Source organism: Equus quagga, chromosome 20 (genome assembly GCF_021613505.1).
Source record: "Equus quagga isolate Etosha38 chromosome 20, UCLA_HA_Equagga_1.0, whole genome shotgun sequence".
In the NCBI taxonomy this organism is placed as follows: Eukaryota; Metazoa; Chordata; class Mammalia; order Perissodactyla; family Equidae; genus Equus; species Equus quagga.
The window spans coordinates 31,953,145-31,972,853 of NC_060286.1; the positions used below are offsets into that span (position 1 = coordinate 31,953,145).

Below are 19,709 nucleotides of genomic sequence, written 5' to 3' on the forward strand. Positions count from 1 at the left end.
AGGTGGCTTTGAGCTCCTATCCCCACTGCCTGATAGTTTTCCTGCAAACTTGTTCTAGTTTTTGAGTGTCCCCCTTAAAATATGCTTCTCAAAATGCAGTGTAATCCCAACTGGTTCAGGGTGGAGGCGACGGCCACAGGGTTCCTGATCCACTGAGTTTCCGGTTAACTACCCCGTTGCCACCCCTAGAGCTTCTAGGCTACAGGGCTGGCTTTGGGCACTCATGACTCATATGTAACCCCATCAAAAAGGGAAATGAGATTAATGTAGCTGTTCTTAGGAAAACCGTAATTAGTGAAACTGAAGGGATTTATCAAGATGGCACTCAGTCTTAAGCAGCTGGAAGAATCCCAGCCATGGCCTCCAGCTCCTTCTAGAGTGTGAAGCTTGAGTCTATGGGCATCAGTTGTGCTTCCTCAGGCTTCTCTGGCTGGCTGCCATCTTGCAAGGGATTAAGGGTGAGGGCTTGGGTGTTAATTATTTTCCTTTATTTAAAAAATTTTTTTTTAAATTTTTCATGAGGCCAGCCCGGTGGCATAGTAGTTAAGTTCATGTGCTCCCCTTTGGCGGCCTGGGGTTCAGATTCGGATCCCAGGCATGGACCTTCACACCGCTCGTCAAGCCATTCTGTGGCAGCATCCCACATACAAAGTAGAGGAAGATTGGCACATATGTTAGCTCAGGGCCTATCTTCCTCACCAAAAAATAAAAAGCTCATTGAAACAAACAAACAAAAAAATAATAATGTCATGTGGTTCAAAACTCAAAAAGTTCTAAGGGTATGAAATCTCTCCAACTTCCCTGCCTCAGCCACTCCTGTGTAGGGTACTATTATCTCACTGTTAGTCTAGATTCTTCTCTCTCTGATACTTTGCAGTTTCATTTTGTAGGTTGTAATTTTTAAAAAGTGAATGAAAGCAGTCCTTTTGTGTAATCTTCCTTCATAATTGGTTTATCATGGCTCTGCTACTTCTTTTCTGCTATACAAGTGTTCCAGCCTCCCTTTTCAGCTGCTTCTTGGCCCACCTATTAATTTATCACTTTTAAAATTATTTGGCCCACAATAATAATTTTCTCATCTTATTTTGTGAAGTGTTAAAAACGCCTGACATCTCAGTATGCTTGTTTAGAAAGTCATCAGCTGTCAGGTTCCTCATCCAGAACCACTCCCGTGAGTGAAACTCTAAGGTGGGAGGAGCCTCGCTCAGCCTGTGGGCTTCAATTTGCTATTACGTGGAGAGACCTTACACATCCATCTAGCCCAGTGTGGTCATTTTACACAGAGAGAAGAGGCCTGGAGAAGTTGTTAGGCTGGCCCAAAATGACAGAGCCAGATAAAAGCAGCTCCAAGTCCAGAGTCTGGGCTCCAATCCTTGTCATATATGTTACCCTTTTGTGTGAGGGGTCTTCTCAATGAGGGAAGAGAAATTGTGACATGCCACCCTACTGGAAACATGTACAGAGTTCAGAAGGTGCACAGCCAGGATCCTTATGGTTCTGGATTCTTCCTACCCTGATGGCCTGCATCTTGCCCATCTTCTTTGAGGGCCGCCAACTGAAAGAGGAATTGGGCAATTTCTCTTTTGACTTCATGGCAGAACTGTAGTGGAAGTAGCTGCAGATGGAGAAAAAGGCAGTAACAGCTAATACCTGCTGAGCACTTCTTTAAGTTGGACACTGTTCATTGCCTCGTGTGTGTCTTTGTGACAGTCCTATGAGGCAGGGCTGTTATAACCTGGTTTTTGCACTTGAAGAAACGGAGCACAAGAGGTTTGAAGCCATACTTTTTTTGTAATCCACAATCAGTTAATGGATGTAATGGATCACTTCATAGAAGGATTGGGTTTAGATATGGTTGTTTTCCATTTGTGGATATAATATAGAAGTTTTAGCAAAGTGCATTGTTTCCCTTTGGGGAAAAAGAATTGAAGAAATGAAAGATGTCTTTAATTTGTTTTTACTGAATTATTTGTAGTCTGAAGTTAGTGTTAATGTAATATCATTAAATGTGGTATGTAGTCATCCTAGACACCAAAAAAGTGTAGGATATGAAAATATCTCACACTGCTATAGGATATACATCATGAAAACGAGTTAGTTGAAAATAGATTGTGCTTACATTTTTCTTAGTCTAGATAACTTATTTTGCATTTGGCTAAAGAGCTACGTTGGTGGGCAAAATCTTGCTTGGGTTACTACAGGTGGCGTGGACTTACAATAACAATTAGGAGTGGAACTCTTTTTTTTCTTTGAGGAAGATTAGCCCTGAGCTAACATCTGCTTCCAATCCTCCTCTTTTTGCTGAGGAAGACTGGCCCTGAGCTAACATGCATGCCCATCTTCCTCTACTTTATATGTGGGATGCCTACCACAGCATGGCTTGCCAAGCGGCGCCATGTCTGCACCCGGGATCTGAACTGGCGAACCCCGGGCCACCAAAGCGGAATGTGCGAACTTAACCACCGCGCCACCAGGCGAGCCCCAGGAGTGGAACTGTTGTCATCAAGTCTTCAAAGGCAGTATAGAGGTGCAGGGGTAAGAAGAGGAATAAGGAAGGTGCGGTGAGTGAATGAGAGGGAGCGTGGAGAGATTGAGTTGGGAGAGTTGGGCAGAGGCCAGATCTTACTGGGTCTTAAGTTCATGGGGAGTTGTTCAAAAATATGCTGAATATGACGGAAGACTTTGGAGTGGTGCAATCAGATTTGTTTCATCTTTTATAAGGATCGCTTTACTTAACGTGGAGATAGGTAGTGAGAATTCACCTCTTCCTTAGAGTAAGTACGTAATCAATACAGAGAGATCATTGTGATCCGTTGCATTCCTGACTGTTAAAGGTCCTTTTTTTTCCATTTCAGAATATGGTTGAGCCCCTTGTACCCACGAATTGTCCATGGAACCCACAGCTCTGGAGAATCAACAACACATTTTAAAGCTGATCTCATCAGCTACTTGATGGCTTATAACGCTCCTTCTCTCAAGGAGTGGATAGATGTCATCCAGGAGCATGATCTCTCTGAAACAAAGTACGTATTGCCTTGGTGATTTGGGGTGTGTATGGTAGGTTAATACCTTGAGAGCTGCATGAGGTCTGGAATGCAGGGGTCTTGGAAAGAGACTGAGTGATGTTTGGCTCTGTCTCATGACGTGATAAAAGTGGAAGGTTCTGTCACTATCTGCATCTCCTGGTTCTCAGCCACTAAAGTGGAGGCCAGTAAATCTTCCCGCTTACCCTAAAGCTCTCACTGGGGTACTTTTAAAATTAGTAAGTTCTTTTCCTGGTACCTCACACCTTGTGGGTGTTCCACCATTAGTGGATGTGCTTGAAAATGAGTTCAAGTGTCAGTTACTATGAGGAAGCATCCCAAGAAAATGGGTTGACTCTTAGTACATTTCTATTAGATTATATTCGTTTTCATGTGTATTTTGTGATTTTTGAGTCTAGAAATCATACCACTATGTTCTATAACTTGGATTTTCATATCTTTTTAGTGTTTACCTCATTGGATCAACCCCAGGACGCTTTCAAGGAAGTCAAAAAGACAACTGGGGACATTTTAGGCTTAGGAAGGTAACAGAATTTTTACTATTTTAACATTTTTTTTTAAATTTAATGTATATTCTCCTTTTTCGTTTATAATTGTATATTTTGATGACAGTTTCACAAAATCTCTAGCACCATTCTGGGCAAGTAGTAAGCCCTTGATAAATTGTCTAATTATAGTTCTCAGGAATTACTTTTTAGTTTTTTGTTATGCCTTGCATAGGTGTAGAGTAGACTGTTCTAAATGGCAAAAGCATGTGGGCTTTTTGTTTTTCTATTTCTTATAATAAAGTTAATTAGAGACTTCTCATTCATACAAGTATTGTAGCTTTTGATCAGCATATGCAGGATTTTTAACATGCAAGTTCAACAAAGAACAGAAAATAGTGTTGAGTAGAGGCTACGACTGAGCTATAATGTCCTTTGTTTACTAAACCAGTGCCCTTGAGAGAATCGTAATTACAAACGTGACATTTGCTGCTGGTATGAAAATGAACAAAGAAAGATCTTTAACACAATAAAACAACAAGTAAGTTAAAGATTACAGTTTTCTTCATCCCTCTTTAGGAGACAGTTCGTTGGCGTCATAAATTCCCTGCAGTGGCTTTCTAAAAGCCTTACCTCTTTTTCTGTAAATTATTCATGTTATGTAAGAATTCTGCTTGGTTAATGAAACTTTTTCATTTTGATTTCTGTTTCTGAAATGAGACCACAGCTGAAAGCAGGCAAGACTTCAAGTCTAGACCTAGAGAGGGAGTAGAGCACACTAAGTCATGGCTTTGGAGGGGGAGTCCCACACCTGGGTTCAAATCCTGACGTGTCGTTTCCAAGTCATGTGACCTTGGCTTACTCCTTAGACTGCCTCTCTTGTCGTGTGCAAAATGGGCATCATATAGTACTTCACTCACAGAGTCGTGTAAGGAGTAAATGAAATAGTGAGAGCAAGGCAGCTGCTGAGTGTTCCGTAAGCATTGATGGTTACTGGTTTGTGGACTGATGGTTTGGACAGGCTAGGTAATAGCACATGTTGTGTAGGCTCACAGTCTTACTGAAAGTCAAATAGCACCTTAGAGTTTTCAAACCACATTTCACACTGTTGCTCATGTTGGGTCACAGCTGCCCCCCAGGGAAGACGGGGATAATCAGACTTCGGTCTCACTGATGTAAATGGAAGCACAGGGACTTGTCCAGGGTCATGTAGCTGATCGGGGGCTGAGCACCAGAATAGAAACTGGGTCCTGTAAATGTCAGTTCAGTTCTGTTTCCTACACCGTGCTGCGCAAAGGGTGGAAGGTGAGAACAATTTGGGCTTTTAGTATATGTGTTTATAAATATTAATGCCCAAGCTGTGTTAAGGGAAATAATGCCTATTAAACTAAACAATACGTCAGTCAGAATATGGGCTCCACTGGGGCAGGAACTACAGCTTATTTTTCTTGCTATCTCCAGCCTCTAGGTAGATATTCAGTGCGTGTTTAAGTGGATAAAATTTCCGAATATTTTCTGAATTGTTTCTGCAGCTTTGCATTAAGTATCAGACAAAGCAGGAAGTGCAGACCAGTCTTCTGCAGTGTTTAAGGTCGTATGCATTTATATGTAAATATCTTCTCTCATTTTAAAAGCATCAGAGCTACCAGGTACCCACGTGTTAAACCTCTTTCAAACAATAGGAGTCCAAATACACAGCAGCTTGACCTTCTGGGTGTTGTTTAGGTATACAGTCATGCGATGGGGAGATGTTCTGAGAAACACGTCACCAGGTGATTTGTTGTGCGAACATGGTAGCGTGTACTTCCACCAACCGAGGTGGTATGGCCTACTGCTCACCTAGGCTATATGTTGCTAACCTTGTGGGGTCACCACCATATATGTGGTCTGTCGTTGACTGAAACGTCATTATGTGGCACATGACTATTAAACAATTATGATTTCAAGGAAAAAATCTAACTTCATATGGCAGGTTTGTGGTTTATCTGACATTTCTACTAAAATGGGTCTTTTTAATGTTTTTGCTTTTAGTACAAATCAAAAAATTCTAGCAGAAGAATACTCCTGTCCACTTGCTCCATTAAAATAAAATACTTTTACTATTTAAAAAACACTTCCCAAAGAAGAAAATAATGTCTACCTGAGATGAAAATGATCACTAGTATTTTCAGCATTTCCTTGCTAATTAGGCATTCCAAGGGCAGAAAACTGTGTTCCGCATTATTGCAGCATTTCTGTTTGTATGTTTGAGTGACTGTAGCATTCCTCTTTATTCTTTCACAGCTTCTGAAAGAACATGCCTCCTCCATACCCAAAGCAGAGTCTTGGCCGATAGTAGGTCAGTTTTCAAGCATTGGCTCCATGGGGGCTGACGAATCAAAATGGTTGTGTTCTGAGTTCAAAGAGAGCTTGGTGACATTGGGAAAGGAAAGCAAGACCCCAGGGAAAAGTGTCAGTCCCTTTCATTTGGTGAGTGCACCTCCTCCTCAAGTTACCTATTTTTATTCTCTAGTCCAGGAGAATTGAGAATCAGTCCTCCTTGTAATAGAGAGGTGTCTCATTCAGTGATTTCTGGATGGAAACAGAAGTCCATTAGCATCATCGTTTGTAATCAAGTGACCTTAATGTCATCTGGTGCTGGGAGCATCTGATTTGTTCAGAGCTCTGTTTCAGCCACAGGCTAGAAATGGCTCAGGATGTCTCACCTGCATGAGGATGCAATTTTCCTTTCCTTCCTTCAGGTTGTTAAGCCAAGGAAAAAATATTTGATAAAGCATTGCCAGCAGAGTTACAAGCATTTTTAATTATTTAGAGGCCTTTGAATTAATAATTAATTTTGCATTCAATTCAGTTTTAATTTGGCATTTCAGAGGAAAAAATATTCTAATCAAAATGGAATTTTTTCCTCGATTATGTGTGCTTCCTGTAGTTTAATTACTACAAGTTAAGGGTTTTTTCAGTAAGACAGGAACTTTTTAAAATTTCAAGCCTATTTTCTAAGTCTTTAAGTATTTTTAATTGAGGTTTTCATTTTCTTGAAAACTAATTTATCATTCCTTTTAACAAATAGTTTCTTCAACATGGTACATTCCAAGTGTTTTTGTTTTCTTCCTTGTTTTTAGATCTATCCTTCTGTGGAAAATGTACGGACCAGCTTAGAAGGATATCCAGGTAATTGTTGGGTAGGCTGTCTCAATTGTATTTTTTGGGTATATTTCATAAAATGCCTTGGTCAACTTTTTTAGACAAGTGATAAGAATGCCTTCCTCGTGGAGATGAGAAAAGTTCTGGTTAGAAATTTGGAGGTGATTTTATCCTAACTGGATAAGGATCTTGAAAATAGGTGATATTGAGCACTGCTGTGTTCCAAAGATGACACCACGCAGCTGGGCAGTTGGGGTCTGTTACTGAATCCTCGCGATAACCCTCTGAGTGATTGTTATTCTCCTCGTTTCCACCAGTAAGGCTGTTCTCACCTCTGCTGCCAACAGACTGGTTGTGTAGACAAGATGTCCAAATGAAACCAGCTTCTCCTACTGCACCGTGCCTTTTCCAGCAAGTCTAACTAACATGCCTTTCTCTTATCTCTCTCTCCACATCCTCCCTGCCTGTGTCTGTGTGTGGTTCTTCCAAGTTTGAATCCCAGACACAGATATATTTAAGAAGTTAGGCTTAATATTAAGACGAAAGCTTTGGTATAACCTAGTTGATGGAGCTGTTCTCTCAAGGGCTTCATTTGTAAATGCCTAGGATTATTTTGTAGACGTCTTTCAACCTTGTCCTCTATTTCCCTATACCAATGCTGGCACTAAACTTTTGTTTGGAATTCAACAGCCACCCAAATAGTGCATTCAGGAGGTGATATCCCAAAACCTAAACAGATATGCCTCTGAAAAAAAGGAATTCTGATGGGTGTTTGTTTATGATTGGAAGCAGAATGCTGTGAATTAGACTAACTTGGTCCATTTATTTTTGTCCTAGTAGATGTGACTCTGCCAGCAAAACCTCCGTAGGGTTTAGAGTGTATTAGCCCATTTGTTGCTTCTTAGTGGCAAAGCTAAAATTATTTCACTGAGACTCAGGAACATGGTGATTTTTTTTATCTTCTCCTTTTTGTATTTCTAATAGACTAGATCCCTTCAAAGCATACTTTTTAATGGAGAAGAACCTGGTATTTTCAATAAAGCTGTTTTATAACTAGTCCTGAAACCCTGACTATGTTTTTTAGTTATTTGCAGTAGGAGATACAACATGCCCTGTTTGATAAGTTGGAGAAATGTAAAGCCATCTTTGGATATAGATTACTATGGAGACGTTCCAGCCTGTGTTTTGGAAGTGACTGATGAATCTACAGTGGAACTTTCCTCCTTTCAAAGATGAACAAAAATTGGCTTCTAATTGTTTCCACTTGGAAGCGTATCTTTATTCTCTTTGCAGGAATATGACTTTTAGAATTCCTTTTTTAAAACTTAGCTGTTTAGTGAACTTTTTAATTTATTTTAGTGATTGTTCTATTCCATTTGTGAGAATCTGTTTAGCTAGTACAGATTCCTTTTGGAAGTAGCAGAGTGTAAAAGGCGAGGGAGGCAGACGAACTGAATTCTCAGGCTAGTCTGCCTCCCCAGGTGTCCTGGTCTTGGGCAGAAATAAAGAGGTGTGTGCTCCAGACCTCATCTTGCAAAATGTGGCTCAGGATGTCGCACCTGCATGTGGATGGCAGGACAGGCCTGGATTCTTTCTCTGGTTTTTCTAACACTTCAAATCTCTGCTGTGAATGATGTTTAATTCCTATCTGGTATTTTCACCATAAGTGTCTTTGCCACAAGCAGTTTTTGCCGCAAACATTTTTGCTGCACAATTAATTGACTGAAGGCAATTTTGCTGTAAAAGATAAACTAACTGGTTGATTGACAGTTTTGGTTTAATTTGGTGGCAAATGGTTTTCATTTGGTTACAAATATGCATCCTGGTATTTGCATGAAATTTATGCCTCTGTTAATGAAGGAAGACATTTTAGTGAAAAAAAAAGTACAACGCTGAACGAGATGAATCAGCAAGCAAAAAAGAAAAATGTATAATATTATGAATGAAAGACTTGGAAGACAAAGTGCTTAGGTAACAGTCCACAAAATAAAGTCAGTTCTTTGCACAGTATTGCCATGAATCTACGCACATTTAAATATTCAAATATTTGTATTCAATATTTTGTATTTTCATTTTTCGCAGTCAAGTCTGTTTAATTTTGTTCACTTTTCATATTTTATTATGAAAACCATGTTACCAGATGAAATCAAAACTGTCAATCCACCAGTTATTTTGTCTTTTACAGCAGAATTGCCTTACAGCCAGTTGGTTGTGCTGCAAAAATGTTTGTGGCTAAACTTATGGCAACCATGAGATTACCATCGCTGAGTGATTAAATAATACCTTTTTCTTTTCAGATAGTAAACATTTACTATTTAATATGCACCCTTAAGAAAGGAAGCTGTTGAGATAACGTACGCAGTGCAAGTATGGACATTTTCTTTGAAAGAACTATTCTATAAAGTGAGAGAGTGGAGTAGTTTTGGTTTTTCCTTTTACCTTCTCAGTGTTTTCTGTAGATTTTCTTCTTAATGAAGGATCCTCAAATTATATGCCATAATTTTAATATATTTTTCTTTTAAAAGCTGGGGGCTCTCTGCCCTATAGCATCCAGACAGCAGAAAAACAGAATTGGCTCCATTCCTATTTTCAGTAAGTAATTGATGTAGAATGCTGCTCTTGCTTCTTTAAGAATAAGAATATTTATTTGTCTAACTTTTTAAAAAGAGAATCTTACATAATGTAGCTATATTTTTCCATCTACATATGTTGACGAGAGAAGTAATTTAAAATAAGGTTTTGAACATTTTTTGGAATAGGTTTTTAATACCAAAGAGTAAAATTTATCTCTGTGAAGTTTCTATTTATATATTGGCATGCAAAGAAAAAGATAAATAAAATAACATGTTGAGTAGTTCAGAATTTTCATAAGCAGCATTTTAGTTAATGTTTCCAATATATAAAATATAATCATTCTGTCTACACATTCATACACTGTGTGACTGCATGCTTGCTCAGGGTAGAATCCACAGGAGACAGGATAGTATTTGGCTTGTCATAAAAGTTCAGTAAATGGTCAAATGGACAAGTGCAAAGAGTGTCCTTTGTCTTTCTCTAGCTACAGAAGTTGCACATCCTGCATGTTTCTAGGCTGATCCTGGTTTCATACATGCTTCAACAAGCATTTATTATGCCTGACAGCAAGACACGAAGGCAGATTACATTTCGGTAGTTTTCATTCTAATTCAGTGTGTCATCCAGGAGGCTTTCTTTAATGCTTTTTTGGGGAGGTTGTTCCTTACAGAGGACATTTCTTGATATTGAGTTCCTTTCACTATTGCTTCATGCAAGTGAATTTAATAATCTAATGATGGACCTCCCTAATCTCAATTCTGTTCACAGACCGTCCTCTTATATTCATAAGTAAGGATTGTTGCCTCATGATATAGGTCATTTTTTCCCATGGAACCTTAGCCCTATAATGTTGGAAACTTAGAAACCAGACACATCTATGAATATCAGCCTCTGATTAAAGTCCTTCTGAATTATCCCCTTGCTTTTCAACATTCCATTTTGATATTCATACTGTTTGTATTTTTCTCATTTTGTATTTTAATTCAACAAGCTTTCGCTGAGTCTCTCCTCAGTAGTACACTATGGGAGCGTGATTCCTGCTTTGAAGGAGCTCACAATCCAGCTAGGAGAGAAGATGTGCATACGTGCAGCTAAAAGCACAACAGAAATAATAGATACATGTGTGTGTGTATATATATATGTGTGTAGGTATATGTATATATATGTATGTATGTATTCATGGCAAAAAAGACAGGAAGGCTGTATGCCGGAAGGTTATAGTGCTTTTTGTGAGTGGTGGAAATTTTTTTTTATACATGCCTATATTCTAAAATGACCATGTGTCATTCCATTATCCGAACAGAGTTTAATAAGATGTCACAGAGAACTGTGTACCCACTGTTATTTTAGAGTATAGGATTTTTGCTTTTCATGCAGTTTCCTAATATTAGAATTATGACCAATTTGTTTTTTCTAATAAGTGATTTGTGTCTTTCCTGTTGCTAGTAAATGGTCAGCTGAGACATCTGGCCGCAGCAATGCCATGCCACATATTAAGACGTATATGAGGCCCTCTCCAGACTTCAGTCAAATTGCTTGGTTCCTTGTCACAAGGTAAGAAGTCTTTATATTCCTAATGGGAGGAATTTTTTAGATGTGTTTGTTCTGAATACTGAATGGGTTTCCAACAAGTAATTTTGTGAATTGATTGTCATTTGTTTTCAGTGTATATAAACCTTATTTAGAGGAGGCTCGTGACCAAGCTCTTTGTAAAGCATGTAACCATCGCCTGATTTTACTTTCAGTTTAGGTGTTTATGAGGTTTACATGAAGTTTGCAATCACTTCTGTTATTTAATACTTGAATAATAGGGTTTAGGCAAATTGACATTTGGGGTAAATAGAGAAGAAAAATGAAATGGTGAAATTAATATTGTTCCTTAATTATTTTCTCCTCTGATAATTGAAACTTGAGCAACTCTCATGTCCTTCTTTTAAGCTTCTTTAAGATACAACTAGTGTACTATAAAGACACTGATTTAAAGGCTACGATTGAATGGTTTCATATCTTCACAGAATTGTGCAACCATCACCATAATCTAATTTTAAAATATTTTTGTCACCCCATCAGGAATTCCCTACCTCATACCATTTTTGAGTCTACTTTTATAGCAAAGTAGATTGCTATGCCCTTTCAAAAACTGAGCTGCACTAGAACTTTAGTTTCTGACTTCTAGTCTGAACAAAGATCATTAGGCATCTCTTCAGGTGATGTCAAGAGTAACTAAGGTATCACAGGGTAGAATCGTATCTTTAAGAAAGGAACGGCACTAATGAATTAACTTTTAAACAAAAGAGCCACTTAAAAACAAAACCAAGTACTTCCCTAGTTTATGGAAATTGATGGCTGAACTTTTCACCCCAGCTCAGGATAAGGAAGAGTGACCCAAACACTGTTAGTGGTATAGATCTGATGCAAGAGAGGGCTTCCTGAAGGTTTTTGAGGCACCAAAGCATAATGGAAAAACATACTTTTGAGTCTAAAAGATAAGGATTCAAGATGCTATTCCATCATTTGCTAGCTCTGTGAACCTAGGATATTTATTTAATCTGAGTCTGTTTCCTATCCTATAAAGTGAGAAAAGTGATGGCTGTCTTTTGGGGTTATTGTGAGAATTAAATGAGATACTAGAGCTCAGGACCTGGGACTTAACAGGCTGCAGGATGTGAGAGCTGTGATTGCGCTTGTTCAGCTTCACCTTCAAGACTGTGAAGGTCAGCCGGGGGAATTAATGCACTTTTCTTTGTGCATCATAAAAAGAGAAACTTCTGCTTCTGAAGAGGTAGGTTTTCTGGGTGTGAAGACTTGAACTATAGATTCCCTGGGTAGAGAATTCATTGCCTGAGACAGATACACAGTGCCAGGGAGAACAGATATGGAAGCTCATGGCCCCTCTTTGGGCAAGGAGTTCGAGCCCCAGCTGCCTTGGTGAATGTGAGAGTGTTAATCCTTCCCCCCAACTTTATTTTAAATAACACACTCAAAAAAGCTAAATTATTACATATATTCCTGAATTAAAGTGATGAGAAATTAAGTTATAATGCTACTCAGCCTTCTACAAAGTTAATCACGAGAACATGAATTTGGGTATCATATGGATCCTTGAACTCTCTCCAAAGGGACCTGGATATTCAGAGACCACATTTTGGTGTCAGCTCACCTATCTGTTCAATAACTGTCTTTTAAACCAAGTTACTAAGTTGCAAGTAGAAGAACCTGGCTTTTACTGGTTATTCCACATCCTGATCCTGGGTGTGACCTTCACTGTGGGTCGTAGGACTCTACCCATTATAATTACTGTTTTATACTGGTCAGGGCTCTTACTGAAATCATGCTATTTTGCATGATGTTGAATTGAATTTGAAGGCTGCACTTCCAACTTTGGCTAAAATCCTCTTAACTTAGCCATCTGGTTTTTCTCAAAATGTGGTAGAGAAACATACCAATTATTGGGTAAAAATGGGTTTGTCTAATATCTCATTTTTTCCTGCTGGCAAAACTGGTGCCCAGAGAAATTAAGTTTCCAAGAGCATACAGGTCAGCTTTTATTCACACAGAGGGAGTGACTAGAAGTGATTTTCTTTTCCTTCTGCCATTGGGTAGACTTTTCCTCCAAGATAGAAATGGATGTCTAAGGCTCTCATGTGAGAATTCTCACTGTGGGTCTTTGAGGTTTGCTAAAGATGGAAATCCTGGTGCTGGGGATCCATGGATAAAGGAGAGGAGAGGCTGTTTGAAAGGCTGCCCTGTGAGATGAAAATGGAAAGATTGGGTCCTAAGAAAGCAGGGACAATTCCTCTTACACTTCTGTGTTAGTCAGGGTTCTCCAGAAAAACAGAACCAGTATATGAGATATGCACACGCGCACACGCACACACACACACACACACCCCCACACACACAGATTTATTTTTATTTTAAGGAATTGACTCATTATTGTAGGAGCTTGAAAGTGAAACATCCATAGAGTAAGCCTGTAGCCTGGAGATGTAGATACCGCAGTCTTGAGTCTGTTTCTATTTTGTTGCAAAAGTTGAAATTGCTGTCTGTTTGCTGACTGTTTTTTCCTCAAAGTGGAGCACCACATAGTGACATTTTGGTCAACGATAAACCACGTATATACAACAGTGGTCCCATAAGGTTATAATGGAGCTGAAAAACTCCTGTCACCTAGTGACATTGAAGCCATTGTAACATCGTAATGCAACACGTCACTCACATGTGTGTGGTGATGCTGCCATCAACAAACCTACTGCACTGACAGTTACATAAAAGTATAGCACACACAATTGTGTACAGTACATAATACTCGATAATGATAATAAACGACTATGTTACTTATGTATTTACTATGATATACTTTTTATTGTTATTTTAGAGTGTACTCTTTCTACTTCAAAAAGTTTACCATAAAACAGTATGCCATGGTACGCCAGCAGGAGCCTCATACATCTTGTGTTTACTGCATCTCTTGATTGGATCATTTTCTCTTGTGGTTGATGAAATATTGTGTTGTTTTACTCCTCATGGCCCCTAAGCATACAAAATTCATTGCTAATGTTGCCAGTGAAAAGCCACATTGATTGACCTGGAAACGTGATTAAAAGTGATGGAGTACAAAGGTAGAAAATCACTGATGGTTATTGCTCACCAGTTAGGCATGTCCCGTTCCACCATAGCTACGATCTTGAAGACTAAAGTGTCAGAAGCTGTTAAAGAATTTGCTTTATTATAGGCAACGAGACTAACAAATTCGGGAAGGGCCTGTATCAGATGTGGAGAAGCTTCTAATGACCTGGATTGAAGACCAGACACCGAAGTGTATCCCTCTCAGTGCCATGACGATCACGACCAAAGCAAAAAGTTTGTTTGCGATGTCAAGAGAAAAGGCTGGACCTGACTACAATATTGAGTTTACTCCCAGCTCTGGGTGGTTTAAACAATTCAAGAATTGTTGTTTGTTACATAAGGTGAAAGTGAGTGGTGAGTCTGCAAGTGCTGATGTGAAAGCAGCTGAAGAATTTTTGGAAACTCTAGATAAGCTGATTTTGGAGGAAAATTACTTGCCAGAGCAAATATTCAACATGAATGAGACCTCCCTATTCTGGAAACGGATGCCTGAAAGACTTTCAGCCATAGGAGGCCACGTCAATGCCAGGTTTCAAGGCATTTAAGGACAGACTAACAGTCTTGCTCGGGGACAATGTTGCTGGTTACAAATTGAAACCCTTTGTGATCTGGCACAGTGAGAACCCCAGGGCCTTCAAGCATGTCAGTAAACGCACACTGCCAGTATACTACAGGACCAGTATGAAGTCATGGATGACCCAGCTCCTCTTCCAAGATGCCCTCCTGAATTGCTATGCCAGCAAAATGGAGAAGTACTGTGTGGAGAATAACATACCTTTCAAGATTTTGTTTACAGTTGATAATGTTCCTGGACATCCTCCTTTTTTTTTTTTTTTAAAGATTTTATTTTTTCCTTTTTCTCCCCAAAGCCCCCCCGGTACATAGTTGTATATTCTTCGTTGTGGGTTCTTCTAGTTGTGGCACGTGGGACGCTGCCTCAGCGTGGTCTGATGAGCAGTGCCATGTCCGCGCCCAGGATTCGAGCTAACGAAACACTGGGCCGCCTGCAGCGGAGCGCGCGAACTTAACCACTCGGCCACGGGGCCAGCCCCCTGGACATCCTCCTTTTATTGGTGATCTTCATCCCAATATCAAAGTGGTGTTTCTCCCTCTCAACACCACCTCTTTGATCCAACCAATGGATCAAGTTGTTATAACAACTTTTAAGGCCTATTGCCTGAGGGGGAGTTTTTCCCAGGCTGTTGCTGCAACTTAGGAAGACAGAGAAGACACTGAATGCAATTCTGGAAGGATTACAACATCTATGACTGTGTCAAGAACCTGGCTTGGGCTTGGAGTGATGTCACCAGAGTGTATGAATGGTATCTGGAAGAAGGTGCTCAAGTGGTTCATCCACGGCTTCAAAGGCTTTGCCAAGGATGAGGAGGTTACAAAACTCAACAGAGCTGTGGTTGAGAAGGCAAACAACTTTAACCTCGGTGTGGATGACATTGAAGAGCTCCTAGAGGTGGTTCCTGAGGAACTGACTGATGAGGGGTTGTTGGAACTGGAACAGGAAAGCATAGCTGAAGAAGAGGCGAGAGAAAAGGAAGCCACAGGAGAAGAAAAAGAACCCTCAAGAAAATTCACAGTGAAGGGTTTAGCAGGAGCTTTTGCAATCCTCAACAAGCTCCTTAAAAAGTTTGAAAACATGGACCTCAACACCAAAAGGTTTCCATTAATAGGGAGGAATGTTCATGGTGCATTATCTGCTTACAAGCAAATCTGTGATGGAAAAAAAAAAACCCCACGCAAACCACCATGGACATAGTGCTGAAAAGAGTGACACCTCCTCACAAAGAGCCTCAGGCAGGTCCTTCAGGAGGTTCCAAAAAAGACATTGTTATCATAGGAGATGACAGCTCCATGTGTTTTATTGCCCACTAAGACCTTCCAGTGGGACAAGATGTGGAGGTGGAAGACGGCGATATTGATCTTGACCCTGTATAGGGCTAGACTGTAAAGAGGTAGAGGTCAGAAGCCCGACACAGAAATAATTACAGTAGGAGGAGATCAATTCTATGCTTGAAGTGAGCACACAGATGCTTTGGAAATATCTATCAAAGCCTGTTCATCCTTGAAATGTCTCAAACTTTCCTTTTCTAATCCCTGAAATTACCAGGTCAGATACTTATCACGTGAATTTCTGAAATGGTTGCCTATCTGCCATCCCATCATAGAGGTGGTCCTCTTCCCAGGCCTCCTGTCATAGTTGTCTCTGGCCGTTCATCTTTCAAAAACAGAGATTTTCCTTATTGTCCCACATTCAAAATCCTCCCACTTCCTATAGGCTGAAGTCCAGAGTTCTGAGTTGGGCATTTGGATCCAGCCACACCATTTTCCCCTTTCTTATCCTGTATTCCCCAATATGAAATCCCAGCACCAGCCAGGCTGCCCTCCTTTACCCCTGAAGTGCTGCCAGCAGCCCGTGTAGTTCCCTCTCCTGATCCCTTTGTCCTTTCTCTCTGCTTCTCCAGTTGCTGCTCATCTGTTAAGAATTGTGCTCAGCTCTGGTCTCATCTCCCCCTGGAGGCTTTGTCAGCCTCTGCTAGTCTCTCCCTTCTTCAGGTCCCTAAAGCACTTGTGCATGAACCACCAGGAGAGCTCATCGCTCCTACCTCAGTTTTGTCTCGTCTTGTAGATAAGAAGGAACGTGAGCTTTAATGTCGACAGACAGTACTAGACGAGACTATCGTGTCTACTGTTGAACAAGTCTTTTGCTTTGAAAAAGTTTCTTAATCTCTCTAAGCCTCAGGCTCCTTGTCTACACAGCAGCTGTGAGGATGTGAGGTGCCACACTCAGTGACTAGACCCACAGGCTGAAAAAATTTAGTCTCTACAATTATAAGTTCAATGCAGTAAATTCACTGATAAAGCATAATGAAGGAAATAGACACAGAATAGTAAAATCTTAACACAAGCACGAGGGTTACTAGTGGTAGTCTAGTATGACCACCCTGTATTACCTACTCAACCATATGAATGAAAGGTTTTATCAAACAGCCGATTGTACACATTTGTATCATCCATTGCTCTTTCCAGACACTACTCTGTCCAGGCAGGGCTGTCTCTTCCATGCCCCTGCATCACACTTGCTCACTCCACCCAGTGCCTTTGTTTATGATGTTTGTCTGCCTAACATGCTGCCCCTCTTCTCCAAGGATCCTAATTCTGTTTCCTTAAAGGGTCAATTTAAAATGGACAGCCATAGAGGAATATCTGGTTCCCCTTGAGTGATAGTACCCTTGCTCTGAAGTGCCTTCAAAACAACCTACCTGTTGAGTTTGTGTGCCAGGGTCATGTACTTGCTCTTATTTCTCCCACTAACTAACCAATTATAAGCTCATGCAGATCAGGGAGCAAGTCATCATTGTTGATAGTCCGTGATATCAACATGCGTTTCTTGATGTCAATGGTATGCTGGGCAGAGAGGACACAAGGATGATACAGCATGGCCTCCATTTCTTCATTCAAGAAATCTAATGAGTCCTGAATACAGGTTCTGTGTGGGATGCTGAGAATCAAGAATTACGTGGGACATAGTCCTTGTTGCACTCGAGGACACTAATAATGCCCAAGGAAGCTCAAGACACTATGGATGTTTTCACTAAATGCTTGAGAGGATGAATATAAGTGCCCGAGACTCATTCTGTAGTCAGCAGATGCTGCTGCCCTCTGCGTCAGACACTACATACCATGGGGAATAAGAGAGAATCTATTCTAACAGTTTTCCTTTTTAGTAGAGCAGGACAGGGGACGCAGACAATATACAAATAAGGTAGCATGAAATATCAAAGGCGATGAACAAGTAGGGTGATGTGTTAGAGCACATGTGGAGGAGTCAGAGAAGGCCTCCTTTAGGAGGTCATGTTTGGATTGAGTTGATACGAAGGTGCCAGCCCCACGAAGAACATTCTGGACGGAGGGAATACCTGGGGAAAGGCCCTTGGTTGGAGAGTATGTGGAATGTTAGAGTGCTCCAGTGTGGCTGTGTTGAGGCCAGCCCCGGTCATAGAGAGCCTCGAAGGCCAGAATAAGAATTTTGTTCAAAGTGCTGTGGAAACCATTTGAGTGTTTAACAGTGGAGTGACATCATCTGATAGATGTCTTTAGAAGATAACCCAGGCTCCTGAATGGACAGTGGATCACTGGGAGATAAGAGTGGATGTGTGCAACCCAGCTAGGAAGCATGGAGAGATTACTGTGGTTCAGGAGGGGGAGATGACAGTGTTGGTGGGGAAGAGCAAGTAGATACAGGCTACGTTGGGGTGAGGAGCTATCTATCTGTATAGAACGTATCCCCAAAACACTCTCTCAAAGAAAGACAGTTGGAATGGTGGGAAGAGCATGAGTTTGGAGTTAGGCCCAAGTCCAAATTTAAACGCAACCCCTTACCATTTGTGAGTCAGTAAACCTCGCCAAGCACCAGTTTCCTTACAGATGAAAGTAGGATATGAAGTTACACTGAGTTTTATTGAGAAGCTTGAGACTAATTATATAGAACACCTATCCCCAGGGAGTGGTAGACGCTCAACACACTTATCTTCCCTACTTATGGAAACTTAATTCTGAATATTGGTTATAATTACTAGGTAATAGTACTTGTAATAAATATTTCATTGTAAGCACGTGAAACATCTGTAACGAGTATGGGGTAGTAATACTTAACAGTCGCAGCTCAACCTGTAAATTCACAGTGACCACAAGAACTATCAAAACCTCAGAATCCACCATCATGCCCTTGAACCAGTCCCCTGGTCTCCTCAGACTCAGTCTCCTGGGGAATCTCTGGTAAGGTGTAAGGCCCCAGCCAGGACAATAAATAAAAGTTATTTCTGCTCTGCAGGGGTAAGAAGAACAGGGACAGGGGAGAGACTTGACCTTCATTAAGCAGCTACAATGTAGCAGAACGTTCTAGTGCTTTCCCCGCATTGTCTCAATCATCATAGGAGAGCCTGTGAGGTGGCGTCGTCCCCTCCCGCAGATGAGGGATGAGACTGCAGGGCTCAGGCAGCTCTGTACATTACCCAGGAAGTACTTGCCCACGGTGGGCAAAGCTGCTAACTCAAGGCTCAGGGATAGAGTGACAAGCGAAGATGAGCTTCCTGCTCTCATGGAGTTTACATTACAGTAGAACGGAAGAGGTTTTCTCGACTCATTGTACGCGTATTTAATTGCGGTTATAAGGTTTTTCTCACTATTCTGCATAAGTAGATTTTCACCTAGCAAGGCCTTAACCATCTTTCAGTTTCAGAACTGAGTTTAACTCATTCTGAAGTTAAAGACTCTTGCTTCCTTAGCCCAGTGGCTTCCATAACACCCTGGGCTCCTGCATGGTCAGCGTTCTTTCCCTTTTCCACGTGGTTACTTGTGTACTCGTTGGCTTCCCCTCTAGTCTCTGAGCCAAGTTCACGTCTGTCTCATTCAGCACTGCAGTGCCTGGCCTGCAGGGGCGGTCAGGACGCATTTGTTAAGGAGGAAGTTAGCCAAAGCCAGAATTGAGGCTGTAACAGTAAAAGTGCTGCCTAGACTTGGTGAATAACTGAATGTGGGAGGTGCTTCAGAGTTGATTCCTGGGCTTGGGGTGTGTCTACTAGGGAGATTGAAGGTGGGCGTTGTCATCAATAGAGAAAGCGGGAAATGGAATTGGTTTCAGTGGGAAGATGGGCAAATTGATCACAGATTGATGTGGTGGGAACTTCAAGTAGAATTATTTGTTGAAGATGTACTCAAAAGTTGGGTGTACATATAATATATTTTTGGAATTCTCCTTAGAACTGATCATTGACACTCTGAGCCTCTGTGACTTTTTCAGGGCAGAGTGTAGCAGAAG

At 40.8% G+C, this 19,709-nt stretch overlaps 1 protein-coding gene across 2 annotated transcripts in view; it reads left to right on the forward strand.

The window, feature by feature from the left end:
* TDP1 (tyrosyl-DNA phosphodiesterase 1) overlaps window positions 1–19,709 on the forward strand; it is a 78,790-nt gene that overhangs the window by 18,405 nt on the left and 40,676 nt on the right. For both annotated transcript variants that reach the window (XM_046647006.1, XM_046647007.1), the window contains exons 7-12: window positions 2,856–3,023; window positions 3,490–3,568; window positions 5,813–5,998; window positions 6,652–6,700; window positions 9,199–9,265; window positions 10,694–10,801. In XM_046647006.1, coding sequence (XP_046502962.1) covers window positions 2,856–3,023; window positions 3,490–3,568; window positions 5,813–5,998; window positions 6,652–6,700; window positions 9,199–9,265; window positions 10,694–10,801 — 657 coding nt within the window. The remainder of the gene's footprint in view (window positions 1–2,855; window positions 3,024–3,489; window positions 3,569–5,812; window positions 5,999–6,651; window positions 6,701–9,198; window positions 9,266–10,693; window positions 10,802–19,709) is intronic.